Source organism: Mchenga conophoros, linkage group LG22 (assembly GCF_057382185.1).
Source record: "Mchenga conophoros isolate Kocher_MC1m ecotype Shallow Benthic linkage group LG22, M_conophoros_male_GT1.1, whole genome shotgun sequence".
In the NCBI taxonomy this organism is placed as follows: Eukaryota; Metazoa; Chordata; class Actinopteri; order Cichliformes; family Cichlidae; genus Mchenga; species Mchenga conophoros.
The window spans coordinates 37,392,943-37,406,137 of record NC_140546.1 but is presented as its reverse complement, the minus strand read 5'-3'; the positions used below and the strand labels follow the sequence as shown (position 1 = coordinate 37,406,137).

General features: G+C 44.4%; 1 protein-coding gene across 2 annotated transcripts in view; it reads left to right on the top strand.

The window, feature by feature from the left end:
• The window catches only part of LOC146549879 (ubiquitin-conjugating enzyme E2 E2-like), a 65,244-nt gene that overhangs the window by 203 nt on the left and 51,846 nt on the right, over positions 1 to 13,195 (top strand). For both annotated transcript variants that reach the window (XM_085262495.1, XM_085262494.1), the window contains exon 2: positions 4,387 to 4,584. In XM_085262495.1, coding sequence (XP_085118621.1) covers positions 4,394 to 4,584 — 191 coding nt within the window. In that variant the 5' untranslated portion in view covers positions 4,387 to 4,393. The remainder of the gene's footprint in view (positions 1 to 4,386; positions 4,585 to 13,195) is intronic.

Below are 13,195 nucleotides of genomic sequence, written 5' to 3'. Positions count from 1 at the left end.
TTTGTGGGGAAGGGGGCGGGGGTGGTGGTGGTGGGGGGCATCCATTCTGTCTTTTGTGCTGGAGCAGATTTGGCAGCGGTCACTGAGGTCCGCTGCTGTAGAGGAGAGATGTCGGACAAGTGTGTCCTTCAGCTTTATCTTCTTCGGCGCGTATAAAGATTGCGAGGCTGTCTTGCTGTTAACTCTTCACACAGCCAACAAAACAGGCGATCCGGGCCGCGGGAGCTCGCTGGCCCCTCATCTACAGCTCTGTGAGCTGTTTGATGTGGACTAAAGAGGGTTCCCCCGAACGTGGTCTAAAATCTGAGCAGATTTAAACCCGTTTCTCATTAAACGACTGTGTGTATACCATACGAGACCTTTAGAGTCATAGGCAGATGCACATTAATTCGGCATATATCCATGCACCTAACTGAACTTACTAAAATGTAAACTATAATAATCGTTGGCCCAGTCGTCACTCAACCGTTAACAGCGAAATAGCCTTGCTAGGAATCCGAGCCAAAAGTGGGAATTCCCTCTTTACAGAGTCGGGTACAGGAAAGGTTCAGCCGGAGAGAAAACCCAAACTCGTAACTGTTTAATGAGCCGTTAGCCTCAGACAAAAGAACAGAATGAATCCACGGGACTGTGAGTGCCCTGCTGGGTGGGATCTATGTGTAGACTCGCTCAGTGACCGGTTGAGCTGTTGTGACAGTTTGGGAAAGAAAACATCCTCCGAAAGCCCAACACGAACCACCGGTATGTCTCCAACTTTTGGTTTCAGTATGTTTGTCCTCACCTGACAACTGGAAACACGCAGATGTGTACAGAGCTGTTAGCAGCTCACCCTGAGGTCTGAAACGATGTCCTTCTGTGTCACTCTAACCCCACCAAAAACTGGAGTGAGGTATCAGCTCTCCACCACAGTTAACTGCACAGTCTTCATGCTGCAGCTGTTTGTCAGATGTCAAAGGTGGAGTGAGCTAACCAAAGCCACTGTCATGTACACCGCCCGTCTGTCCTTACTGACTGTGATTCTATATTCACGTGAGCAGCAAAAATGCCCTCACAGCCATTCGTCTGTGTCATGCATTTTTCATTGCACACCAGGGAATGTAAATAGAGGCATTCACCTTGAGCTCCTCTCTCACATACACAATAATGGGGACAATTGATTTAGCGAGGCTGACCTTGTAGGTGTCTTTTTCTGAGACTCGTAGGTTGTGACTGACAAACGTTCAGCCTGGCTGAATGTCAGAATGAACCACACCAGAGCTCGGTGTTTAACTAATGACATCTGCGGGTGTATCTTTGGATGAGGACATAGGATAACGCTGCTTGTTTTTATTATCATTCAGCAGTCCAACGGCAGCAGGTTGTTGTCAGTAGGCTGTCTCCTCCTTTATCGGACAGAGAATCACGGCTGTTTTTAGAGTTCTGCAAAAGGACCTTTTTCTGATCCAGCATGACTGATGTGGGTTCAGTGCACAGATAAGGTAAACAACGTTGGATGAACTTGAGTGGGGCAGTCTTCCTGCACACAGATTTGTTTTGGGTTTTTTTAAACAAACCTTTGATTATTTCTTCACACTCCTGTTCTTGGTGAACTCCGTTGTCTTCCTTCCTTATTCTGGCCCACTTGTCAACCAGTAGGCATTTGACCCATGCATATATCATCCTCCTTTGGATTTTGGAGGGCTACACAGGAGCGTGTTTGCAGTGGGTGAAAACCCCGTTCCGCCTGCTATCTAAATGAAAGCGTGTAGGCAGACGGGCACATTTACAGGACCCTAAATTAGTTTGAAGTGTGTAACAACAGCCCTATGACATGTATACAGTTCAATGAGCAATAAGTTACCAGTATGACAATGTTACGATCACACAAACATATTTTCCATAATGTTATTTAAGGTGATGTTTTTCCTTCTTCGATCTGCTACCCAGAAAATACGTCGTTGGCTCGGTGACCTCAACTCCTTGTTGATGATTGCGAGGTGGAAAATCTCTGAGGCTTTGACTTGTTGTAGTTGTGCTCAGCGGCTCAGCAATCTGATGAATTTCTGTTGTCCACAGTTTAACTTTCAAACCCAAAGTATCTCCCTTCATTCCATTCATGGATTCACTGCACAGTGCCTTATAGGGTGGCTGAAGCCACAAACCTAAACTACCAGTTAATTCTTTGATACTTCTCAAGTCTGAATGAAAACAGATGTGCAGATGGAATAATGCTGGATTAAGACACCTCAGATTGAAAAAAATCAGCTTGATTGGATCATCATCGGCTCCTTATGAGCTTCAGAGAAATGACTGCATATCAGACCGTGAGGCCTCCCCTTAAACTTCCCAATATGTCTGCATGCTTGTGTGTGGTGGCAGTGACTACATGGCAGCATGAGTTTGTGATTCCCTTGAAGCACATATCCAAATACCAGTGGCTGTGAGCATGACCTGGACATTTTGAAACCTCCAAACTGTGAGAACATTGCTGTGTGAACAAGCTTACGAAATGTGTGCTGTTTCATAAAATGTTACACTGCACTTGTACGGCAGAGTCGTGGAGGCAACTGTCAGGATACGGGGGACAAGGACAGCCACGAATGTCCAGCTTACTGGGTTTTGCTCAGCAATATGCGAAAGATCAACTGGCTGAACTGGGACACAGAATTAACAGCCTGCACAGAGGAAGGTGTTTGACCACAGCACAGGTGAAGGCTCCCCCATGCCCCCCATGAGTACTAGTGCCAAGAAACGGAAAGGCCCACAAGCAAAACTCGAGGACCTGCAGCCACTACTTGGAACGTTGTTGCAGCGCAGCAAAGCTGTTGGTTTCTCAGAGTGACATTGTTGTACCATAAATCGGCTCGGATCCCTTCTTCAGCTGCACTGTGAGAAATGCACAGATGCTGTTTGTGTGACTGATGCTATCGACACAGCATCCTGAGTTCGTAATTACAGCTTTAAATATAAAAGCCAGCCCTGACTGTTGTGAAACAGGCGTGTAACCCACAGCACAGATTTTCTAACACACCCTGCAAACAGGGTGTTGAGCATGAGCTGGAAGCTGGAGAAGCCTGCAGTCGAAGCAGATCCCAGGTTGAACTGTGGTTTTGTGATTCATACAGGATTCCCAGAAACTGGAGTGTGTCCTGATGAACATGTGACTGCTGTGTGAAAGCAGAAATCAGGTGTCCTTTAAAGTGCAGGACAGACTGTTCGACTTACTATTTGCAGTTTTACTGTTTACCATTTCAAAATGTGTACTTCTCACTGACTCTATAAAAAACAGCCATTTGAAGCTTGACTGTTGGGATATTGCCTTCAGCATGCAAATCAACAACAAACACTTACCTTTTCAAGAAGAACTAAAAAGATGTGTGCACATAAAACGGTGTCAGGGAAGGCAGCTGAAAGAGTTTTACGTGACACGTTAAAGAGGCGTTCGACTGGATGATCAAGGCTCAGACGTATGAGAGTGAAAATCCCTCTGAAAGGGCGACAGCTTCTTTGCAGGAAAGGCGTCAGATTATTGAACAGAGACATGAAAATAGTAAAAGATGGAAGACGTGTGTAGTGTCTTTGTCTGTGTCAGAAAGCTCTCATCCATCTGTCTCTTGTTCAGTTCGGACCTAAGCTCTCTTTGTCACGTGCCGCTTTATCTTCTGCTGCGTCTTCTCCTTGCTCATTTCCATCCTCCTCCTCTCCCATACCTCCTCCTTCCTTCACTCGCATACCTGCCACGCCTCCATGTTCATCCTTGTCTCCACACTTGTCCCCCTGCACCTCTGTGTGGTTGCAGACGTCCTCGTTTCCTGTGTAGCTCGTTTTACTCGTCTTTTTCACTCCCACACAAGACAAAACCAAACATAATTAATAGCAACGGGTGACGCAGCTTGTGTTGTCATAAATAATAGGTAAATGAAACTGTAAATTTGTTTTTGGTCGATTATTTTTTGGTTACAACAAAGCTTCTTGGAAATAAATCTTATGTTGTTGTTTAAATGGAGCCACGTTTGTAAGGAAAATGCATCTGTGGGTTGAGCAGCAGAGGTGAGGATGTGACGAAAGGCCATGAAAATCCTGCCAAATCTTCTCTGTCGGTGCCAAACAGCTTATTGTGCTATTGACTCGTGTTCACTGTTGTTTATTAGGTTGGGTAATTGACGTCTGAAGAAATCAGACGGGGCCTAAGCAGCATGTGGAACAGTCCCCACAGCCTGGCGCCTCCTCATGCTGGTCACCAGCTTGGTCACACACTGCTGTGGGATCCCACAGCAGTGTGTGACCAAGCTGTATTTAAAACTGTGTTTCTCAGATGACCGACCTGCAGTGAAGGTTGAGTAAACCTCTTCAGGTGTGCTCGTTACGTGCCGTTAAAGCCTGTGTGCATGTGCAACCATCCCACAGCGTCGCCATGTCCAGTGAGGTGCAGCCGAGGCCGGACGACAGCCCCAACACCAGTGGGGGGAGTTCGGACGCCGAGCAGAGGGAGGCGGCTCCTCCGGAGCAGCCGGGCCCCGAGCAACGGGACCAGGCCCAGCCCAAAAAGAAGGAGGCCAAAATCTCCAGTAAGACCGCTGCCAAGCTCTCCACCAGTGCCAAGAGGTAAAGCTCAGTGCGCTCACTCTGTTTTGCGTTGTGCACTCTGCTGGGTGTGCGCCCGTTTAGCTTCTTGAGTAGTCGTCTGTCGCTCACTTGTTCTCTGTGGTACTGCTGTTTAAATTGCTGCTTTGGTTTTGCAGTCAAAAGCCAGCATCAGCGCTGCACTGTAACCTTCTGTTAATGAGGTTACAGCAGCCACTGTGAAATAAACACTAAACACGAGATGCAACATTAGGACACTCATTAGATAACTGGTTAAATAAAAAGTAGGCGAGTTATGAAATGATGAAAGTACCGCCTGCTTGTATCTAATACATCTTTGTTGTTAAATCGAGTAGTAACAGGAAAAAACACATACTGGTGTTCTAATACTGATAATGGTGGCGTTTGGCACCTGCAAAGCAGCTGTGCTGAGCTTCTCTAAGCATGACAATACAAATGTTCTACGGTGTTATTGGATATGGAGTAGGGCTGGGCGATATAAACGGTATAATGTTGATGTTGATGATGTCATCAAGCGGCGCCTGTTTTGGTCGAAAGAATCGCAGCAGCTAAAACCATTATCATCTGCAAATTATGCCGACAGTCACAGCAAAGAGATGAAGCACTTTTGAAATATGGGGAAAGCCAAAAACTGCGCTTCCTCCACTTCCGTAACATTGATTGATTAATGCTGAATTCTCTCGCAGCTGTTCTGTTCCCATGTTGTTGCAGTGTATTAATAACTAACCTCGTATTGTGGATGAATAATCTCAGTTGTTCTCCTGACTGGAGTTTGGCCCGTGTACAGCATCCTGCTATGCGATTGCATTTGTCCCTGACCACCAGAGTCCCTCACGTTAACTTTTATCGAGTGGAAAAAAAATTGGCGTTCATCCTCCAGCTTCACTGTGCTAATGTTATGCTAACATAGCTGTGTCGCTAGCAATCACGTAGCACAACATTATATACCAGGTAGTCCAACTTCAGTAACCCTGCAAACACCACTGCTGTTTAGTTTTCTGTCTTCATTTATGTTGGAAGTGATAGCAGAGCTGTACGTTTGAATGTTTCAGAAATCTCTCAGTCAGAACATGCTATATCATGTTTAGGTGGAAACTAGCGAGCTAACTTCCTGCTAACTTTTAACTCCGTTAAATTTAATAACTTCTGTTTTCATGGATGTAAAACTTAATTGTTACACCTGGTAAAGCAGCAACGCTGATGATTTAATTAAAGATGAAAGAATTTAGACGTTTTTAACTCTCAGTGTTCGTTTGACTTTGGGACCTGAAGCAGACGGAGTTTTGGACCCAGATTACTCTGAAGCTCCTCCCTACGGCAGCCGTAATGCTCTGACGATCCATCAAGCAGTGCGGCTTACCAAAGTTGTACTAAAACATTTTTAACAGATTTCTGCCAAAATCAGTTCGAGGTCAGTAAGCACAACCAGAATTCATACATAAGGCACACTCTCGATTTTTGAGAAAATTAAAGGATTTTAAGTCCTTATAGTGTGGAAAATACGTTATACAGAAGAAAAGAATATATCACGATATATATCGTTACCGCACGTGCTTCAAATTATATCGCGATATGCAGCTGTCTTTAAGCCTCCAGGTCCCAAGGACAGAGTTGGTGTAGTGTCTGTTTGCACCCGTGGTGCTGCCTGTCCTGCTGCCAGGCAGCAATGTCTTTCTGAATCAAACACAGGATTTTCATTTATAAGAGCTTGCAGGTTTCCCCAAACTGATAAACAGTGCATTTGCATCATGACTGAATCTAGCAGCACTGACTAACTGTGAGCTGCGGGATCAGTTTCATGATCTTTAATATGCAAATTGTCATGACCACTGATCAATGGCCATGAGTCCCATTCACAGAGAGCTGGGGAATGGCTGCGATCACAGCATTGTACGATGGTGACAGATGCACCCTTAGGCCCCTCCTCCATTCAGAGGTGGGCTTTCCCTTTTTCACATACGTGGTGGTGTTCCAGGGTAGAATAACAGAGCTCTCTTTGCCACTTCTTCAAAGTATTAAGACGCAGTTCCAAAGGCAAACCCACTTGTCTGGTGCTGAGAGCGGTGCTGTTGCTGAGGTTGGGGTCATCCTGTAATCTCTTACAAACTACCTCCAGTGTTTTAGTGACTGGAACACAAGTGAAGAGAGATGTGACATCGTATGAGACCGTGGTTTCATCTGCCTCACCTTCTCTTCAAAACCCAAGCTGTTCTGGATGTGGTGTTCAGAGCTGCCTACCAATGGGCTTGAGCTGGTTTGAGTCAAGCAATCCATTAATGTGAAAAGGGATCATCTCTGAGTCAAGGATGGTCCAAGGATGCAACTAAGGGTGCATTTACAATGCTGTGATCTTAGCCTTGGCCATTGATGGTCATTGGTACATCGTATTGCATATTAATGATCACGAAACGGAGCTCACAGCTGATTGTTACAGAGGGGTGCTCGTGTTGGTCATTACACAGATGTTATAAGGTTGTAAACCTGCAGTCAGCTGAGACTGAAGAAGCCACCTGGATGATGATGAAACGTTTCTCAGCTTCCTGGGATTTTCTTACCTGAAAGATTCAAGTTTTGTTTTTATTTACATTCATTAATTTTGTGTGTAAACAGCTGATTATGAAGGGCTGATGTTAGCTGATTAATACACCACAGCACGTCATCGCCACAATCCCTGGTTAACTAATTAATCATTGATGATTGGTTATTAATGCTGAATACAGTATCACTTAATGTATTATCACTTACCACTAGTAAATGGCCTGTATTTGTATAGCGCCTTACTAGTCCCTAAGGACCCCAAAGCGCTTTACATACCCAGTCATCCACCCATTCACACACACATCCACACACTGGTGATGGCAGCTACATTGTAGCCACAGCCACCCTGGGGCGCACTGACAGAGGCGAGGCTGCCGGACACTGGCGCCACCGGGCCCTCTGACCACCACCAGTCACTAGTGTCATTAACATAGTTAATATCAGCACTATTGTACATACTGATTTACAGTGGGGCAAAAAAGTATTTAGTCAGCCACCGATTGTGCAAGTTCCCCCACCTAAAATGATGACAGAGGTCAGTAATTTGCACCAGAGGTACACTTCAACTGTGAGAGACAGAATGTGAAAAAAAAATCCATGAATCCACATGGTAGGATTTGTAAAGAATTTATTGGTAAATCAGGGTGGAAAATAAGTATTTGGTCAATAACAAAAATACAACTCAATACTTTGTAACATAACCTTTGTTGGCAATAACAGAGGTCAAACGTTTACTATAGGTCTTTACCAGGTTTGCACACACAGTAGCTGGTATTTTGGCCCATTCCTCCATGCAGATCTTCTCGAGAGCAGTGATGTTTTGGGGCTGTCGCCGAGCAAGACGGACTTTCAACTCCCGCCACAGATTTTCTATGGGGTTGAGGTCTGGAGACTGGCTAGGCCACTCCAGGACTTTCAAATGCTTCTTACGGAGCCACTCCTTTGTTGCCCGGGCGGTGTGTTTTGGATCATTGTCATGTTGGAAGACCCAGCCTCGTTTCATCTTCAAAGTTCTCACTGATGGAAGGAGGTTTTGGCTCAAAATCTCACGATACATGGCCCCATTCATTCTGTCCTTAACACGGATCAGTCGTCCTGTCCCCTTGGCAGAAAAACAGCCCCATAGCATGATGTTTCCACCCCCATGCTTCACAGTAGGTATGGTGTTCTTGGGATGCAACTCAGTATTCTTCTTCCTCCAAACACGACGAGTTGAGTTTATACCAAAAAGTTCTACTTTGGTTTCATCTGACCACATGACATTCTCCCAATCCTCTGCTGTATCATCCATGTGCTCTCTGGCAAACTTCAGACGGGCCTGGACATGCACTGGCTTCAGCAGCGGAACACGTCTGGCACTGCGGGATTTGATTCCCTGCCGTTGTAGTGTGTTACTGATGGTGACCTTTGTTACTTTGGTCCCAGCTCTCTGCAGGTCATTCACCAGGTCCCCCCGTGTGGTTCTGGGATCTTTGCTCACCGTTCTCATGATCATTTTGACCCCACGGGATGAGATCTTGCGTGGAGCCCCAGATCGAGGGAGATTATCAGTGGTCTTGTATGTCTTCCATTTTCTGATGATTGCTCCCACAGTTGATTTTTTCACACCAAGCTGCTTGCCTATTGTAGATTCACTCTTCCCAGTCTGGTGCAGGTCTACAATACTTTTCCTGGTGTCCTTCGAAAGCTCTTTGGTTTTGGCCATGGCGGAGTTTGGAGTCTGACTGTTTGAGGCTGTGGACAGGTGTCTTTTATACAGATGATGGGTTCAAACAGGTGCCATTCATACAGGTAACGAGTGGGGGACAGAAAAGCTTCTTACAGAAGACGTTACAGGTCTGTGAGAGCCAGAGATTTTCCTTGTTTGAGGTGACCAAATACTTATTTTCCACCCTAATTTACCAATAAATTCTTTACAAATCCTACCATGTGGATTCATGGATTGTTTTTTCACATTCTGTCTCTCACAGTTGAAGTGTACCTCTGGTGCAAATTACTGACCTCTGTCATCATTTTAAGTGGGGGAACTTGCACAATCGGTGGCTGACTAAATACTTTTTTGCCCCACTGTACATTGTTGCTCGTGTCTGTGCCTCGTTTGTTGTGTGTCTGTTTATTCCACTGACCTCTTGAAGGGAACGAGGAATTTTCCTCAGCATTAATAAAATTCTTATCTTAATTGTTTAACAGCAGGAAGCTGTTTAGAGGCCAACAAGCAAAAAATAAATCAACAAACTGGAAAAAGTCCTCATTATGTCACATGTTGCTCTGTTACTCACCAGTTCATGGCAGGTTGAAACTGGGTATACTGGTGTGCTGACACTGGTTGTCTGGCCAGCAGCAGAGAGCTGCTCCTATGTTGATGCCAGAGCTGCTGAGAAAGTGCTTGTTGTTCTCCACACCGTCACTTATCGGCAGCTGTGCTGTTGATGAACGACATGCAGGAAGTGCAAGAACAGCTTTACCTAAATAAAGGCGTTATTCTACTACTCTTAATTATATTATCTGGGAGCTGCTTAATTAGTGTCAGATCCAGTCTGCAGCAGCTCCAAACAGCCATCATCAAGTGTTCCTGTCCCGCATGGGCACACACAGGTGGGCTGAAAACACTGAGAGTCAGGTGGAGACCAGAGATGGACCACTTTGAAGTTCATTGGCTGGTTGTGATTTTCCTTCTTAGTACAAATACTGTAAACCTTTATTTCATGGAAGTCAGATGTAATCACTCTTTAGGTCTTCATTTTTACTCAAAACTGCAGCAGTTTAGAGCACACACACACACACACACACACACACACACACACACACACACACACGTGTACACACACACGTGCACACACACACACACACGTGCACGCACGCACACACACACGTGCACACACACACGCATGCACACACGCACGCACACACACACGTGCACACACACACACGCATGCACACACGCACGCACACACACACGTGCACACACACACATGCGTGCGCACACACACACGTGCACGCACACACACACGCACACACACACACACGTGCACACATGCGTGCGCACACACACACATGCACACACACACGCATACACACACGCGCACACACACACACACATGCGTGCGCACACACACACGTGCACACACACACGCACACACACACACACGTGCACACACACACGCACACACACACATGTGCACGCAGTAGTTGAGGAACATTGGCACGTACAGGTAACTTTATCTACACATGAGGCTGGTTGCAGCGTGGCAGTGCTGCGTGTTCACTGTGTCATGTAGGACTGCTGTGTTCCTGCTGTTATGCTGGAGCTCTTTAATCCAGCTGATAGTTGTAATTTACTTTAATATAACTTGTTATTTAATGAATATTTAATGAAATAGAATTTACATTTGGATTTAATAAAACAAACAGGAAAACACAAGAACAGATTATTATTTTTTATTAAGATGAAAAAATCCATTTATCGACATACAAATGTATTTATTTTATAGAAAAAAATGTTGAATCATTTCTCAGAGAAGAACACCCAAATCTTACATTTGGGAAAAATGTGTTTCTTACTTGCCTAATAAATAATAAAATCATTTTTAGTTATTAACATGTTTTTTCCCTAAAATGTTCTAATATAATCTGATAAATGAGTTTCTCACGGTCTGTGAAGTAAGTCTCAAAATGACAGCGATGCCAAAGACATGCTGCACAGCAGCGTTACAGCTGTGTACTGTGGCTGTCTCACACTGCTTTGTGTGTTTGAAGTGTCTTTTAATAAAAGCACAAGGAGTGCAGTGAAGTCGCTGCTGAGGCTCATACTTTCTTTCAGCAAAGATTTGGTTTGATGTGTGTGTGGACACTCCGTGTGGACTATGTGTGTCCACACAGAGTGTCCACACTGTGTGGACACTCTGTGTGGAGCTGGGAAAGAGCCATCTGAGAGAAATGTTTATAGTTCATATCAGGGTTCGGTTACATCAGTCAGCTGCTTAAATCTGTTATCCCCCCCCCGCGTGCTTTCTAAAGTGGGCTCTTTATTTCAGCTGTTGTGAGGCGAGACAATGACTGGGACTGTAACGTGTAGAGGACAGCACTTAATCACAGCCTTTGTGCACACAGTTTGCAGTGCGTGCACTCTGCTTTAAAGAGCCCAAACATCAGACTGTCTGCGCCCCTTCCAGCAGAGTCGTTGTCGTTTCGAGCCTGGACCGTGTCTGTTGGGGTCGTGTGCGGTACGACTGTTTGAGTGTCCGTGAACATTTTCAGCAGTCGTTGTGTTTTTGGGAGTTAGCAGCCCAAACATTAGCACGTGTGCTGCAGGCTGCTCCTCTTGGACTGTGTGTGTCAGGATAACTTGATGTGGCTCTAACTCTAATCCAAGCACACGGCTGACTTGGCCTGGTATTATTCTCGCTGTCATTGGCCTGTTTGCTGGCTGTCAGAGCACGGACAGGACTTTTATCGACTTTATGACATATTTCTACTGAGGAAGCTCATCCATGATGATTATCTTCACCACGTGAGTCATGTTAGTTTTTGTTTTGTATGAAATACATTTTCACATCTTGTTGTATCTGTTACATCAAAAGCCGTCCACGTGCTGTATTCACACTTTGAAAATCATAATGCATATATGACAAATGCTTCATCGTGCAGCATTTCATCAATGGGAGTGTGTGGATTTGCTCGTGCGTGCACTGGATATTATATCTATATTATTATATGAAATGAGGTCAGTCATAGCAGACGCTGCATCAGATACATACAGAGAGGACCTCTCGTCCACAGTGGGGGCCGTGCCATAAAAATAAGGACCTCGAGGGTAACCACTTAAGGTTTATTTGACTGGTAGCTTTTGTAATAAATCATCAGGTGCTGCACATGCAAAGCTGCTTGTATACGTCATAGACTGATCCACATACATGCAGAGTGTAACAGTGTATTCATGCACTGTGGAGCCTCGTGCACACGCATGAAGAACTGGGACTATAATCAGAGGCGCCTTTCCTTTCAGGTTCATCTCACTGCTCTCACTAACAGGTTCCCAGCTGCACTAGGGCTGCTCGATTATGGCAAAAATGATAATCACGATTATTTTCACTGAAATTGAGATCACGATTATTTGACGATATTTATTTAACCCTTTAAGACCTACTATAGAACCAAGTCCACCAGAGCTTATATTTTTTTTTTACATGCTGTAGTGCCATTTGTGGGAGCATTTCAAGTTGCTATACATCAATACAACTGTTATAGCCCATATTTTAATAATATGTATGCATTAAGTCCATAGTAATTACATAAATTGCAAAAAAGTGCAATAAACTACAAAAAAATTGAAAATCGCTTTTGTTTTGTTTACATATATTTCTACTTGGAGAAATTTAAGAGGTTTATCCCTCAAAACTTTAAATACAATAAAGTTGCAAAAAATAGTTTACAACAACAGGAAATTTATTTTGAGTGTCTTCATAGTTTTATTTTGGAGATACAGCAATTTTTATATACTGCAGGAAAAACAAAAAACAATCCTATGATGCAAATTTGCAAAGAAAACAGCAGGTGCATCATTTCACTGTGGGAAGTGTTACGAACAGCTGATGGATCGGCAAAGCGTGTTTCTGGAATATTATGCTTTTGTTGCTGCAAGCGCTTTTTATGCAATTTTTGCAAAGCTATATGTGGAAGGAAACCGTGACCGAGGACAAGCTGATGGCATCAGATGTAAGTACAACTCCTCCGGTTTCATATGCAAAACAAATTATTGCGCTAGCTTACACGGTTCAGGTTCTACAGGGATTTAAAAATAGTTACGCAACACGGAGCGTGCTGCTCTGACCGGCTTTAAAGGGTTAACAATGACTTTAAAAAATAATATAAAATAGTGTGCAACACCACTGAAGTTTTTTTTTTTTAACTCTTTTCAACCAACAGCAGTCACTCTCCAAATAACTTCTGCTTAGCTTTCCGAGCTTCCCTCGGGTCCTCTTAATCAGTGGTCTCCAACCTTTTTTGCGCCACGGACGGTTTATGCCCGACAATATTTTCACGGACCGGCCTTTAAGGTGTCGCTGATAAATGA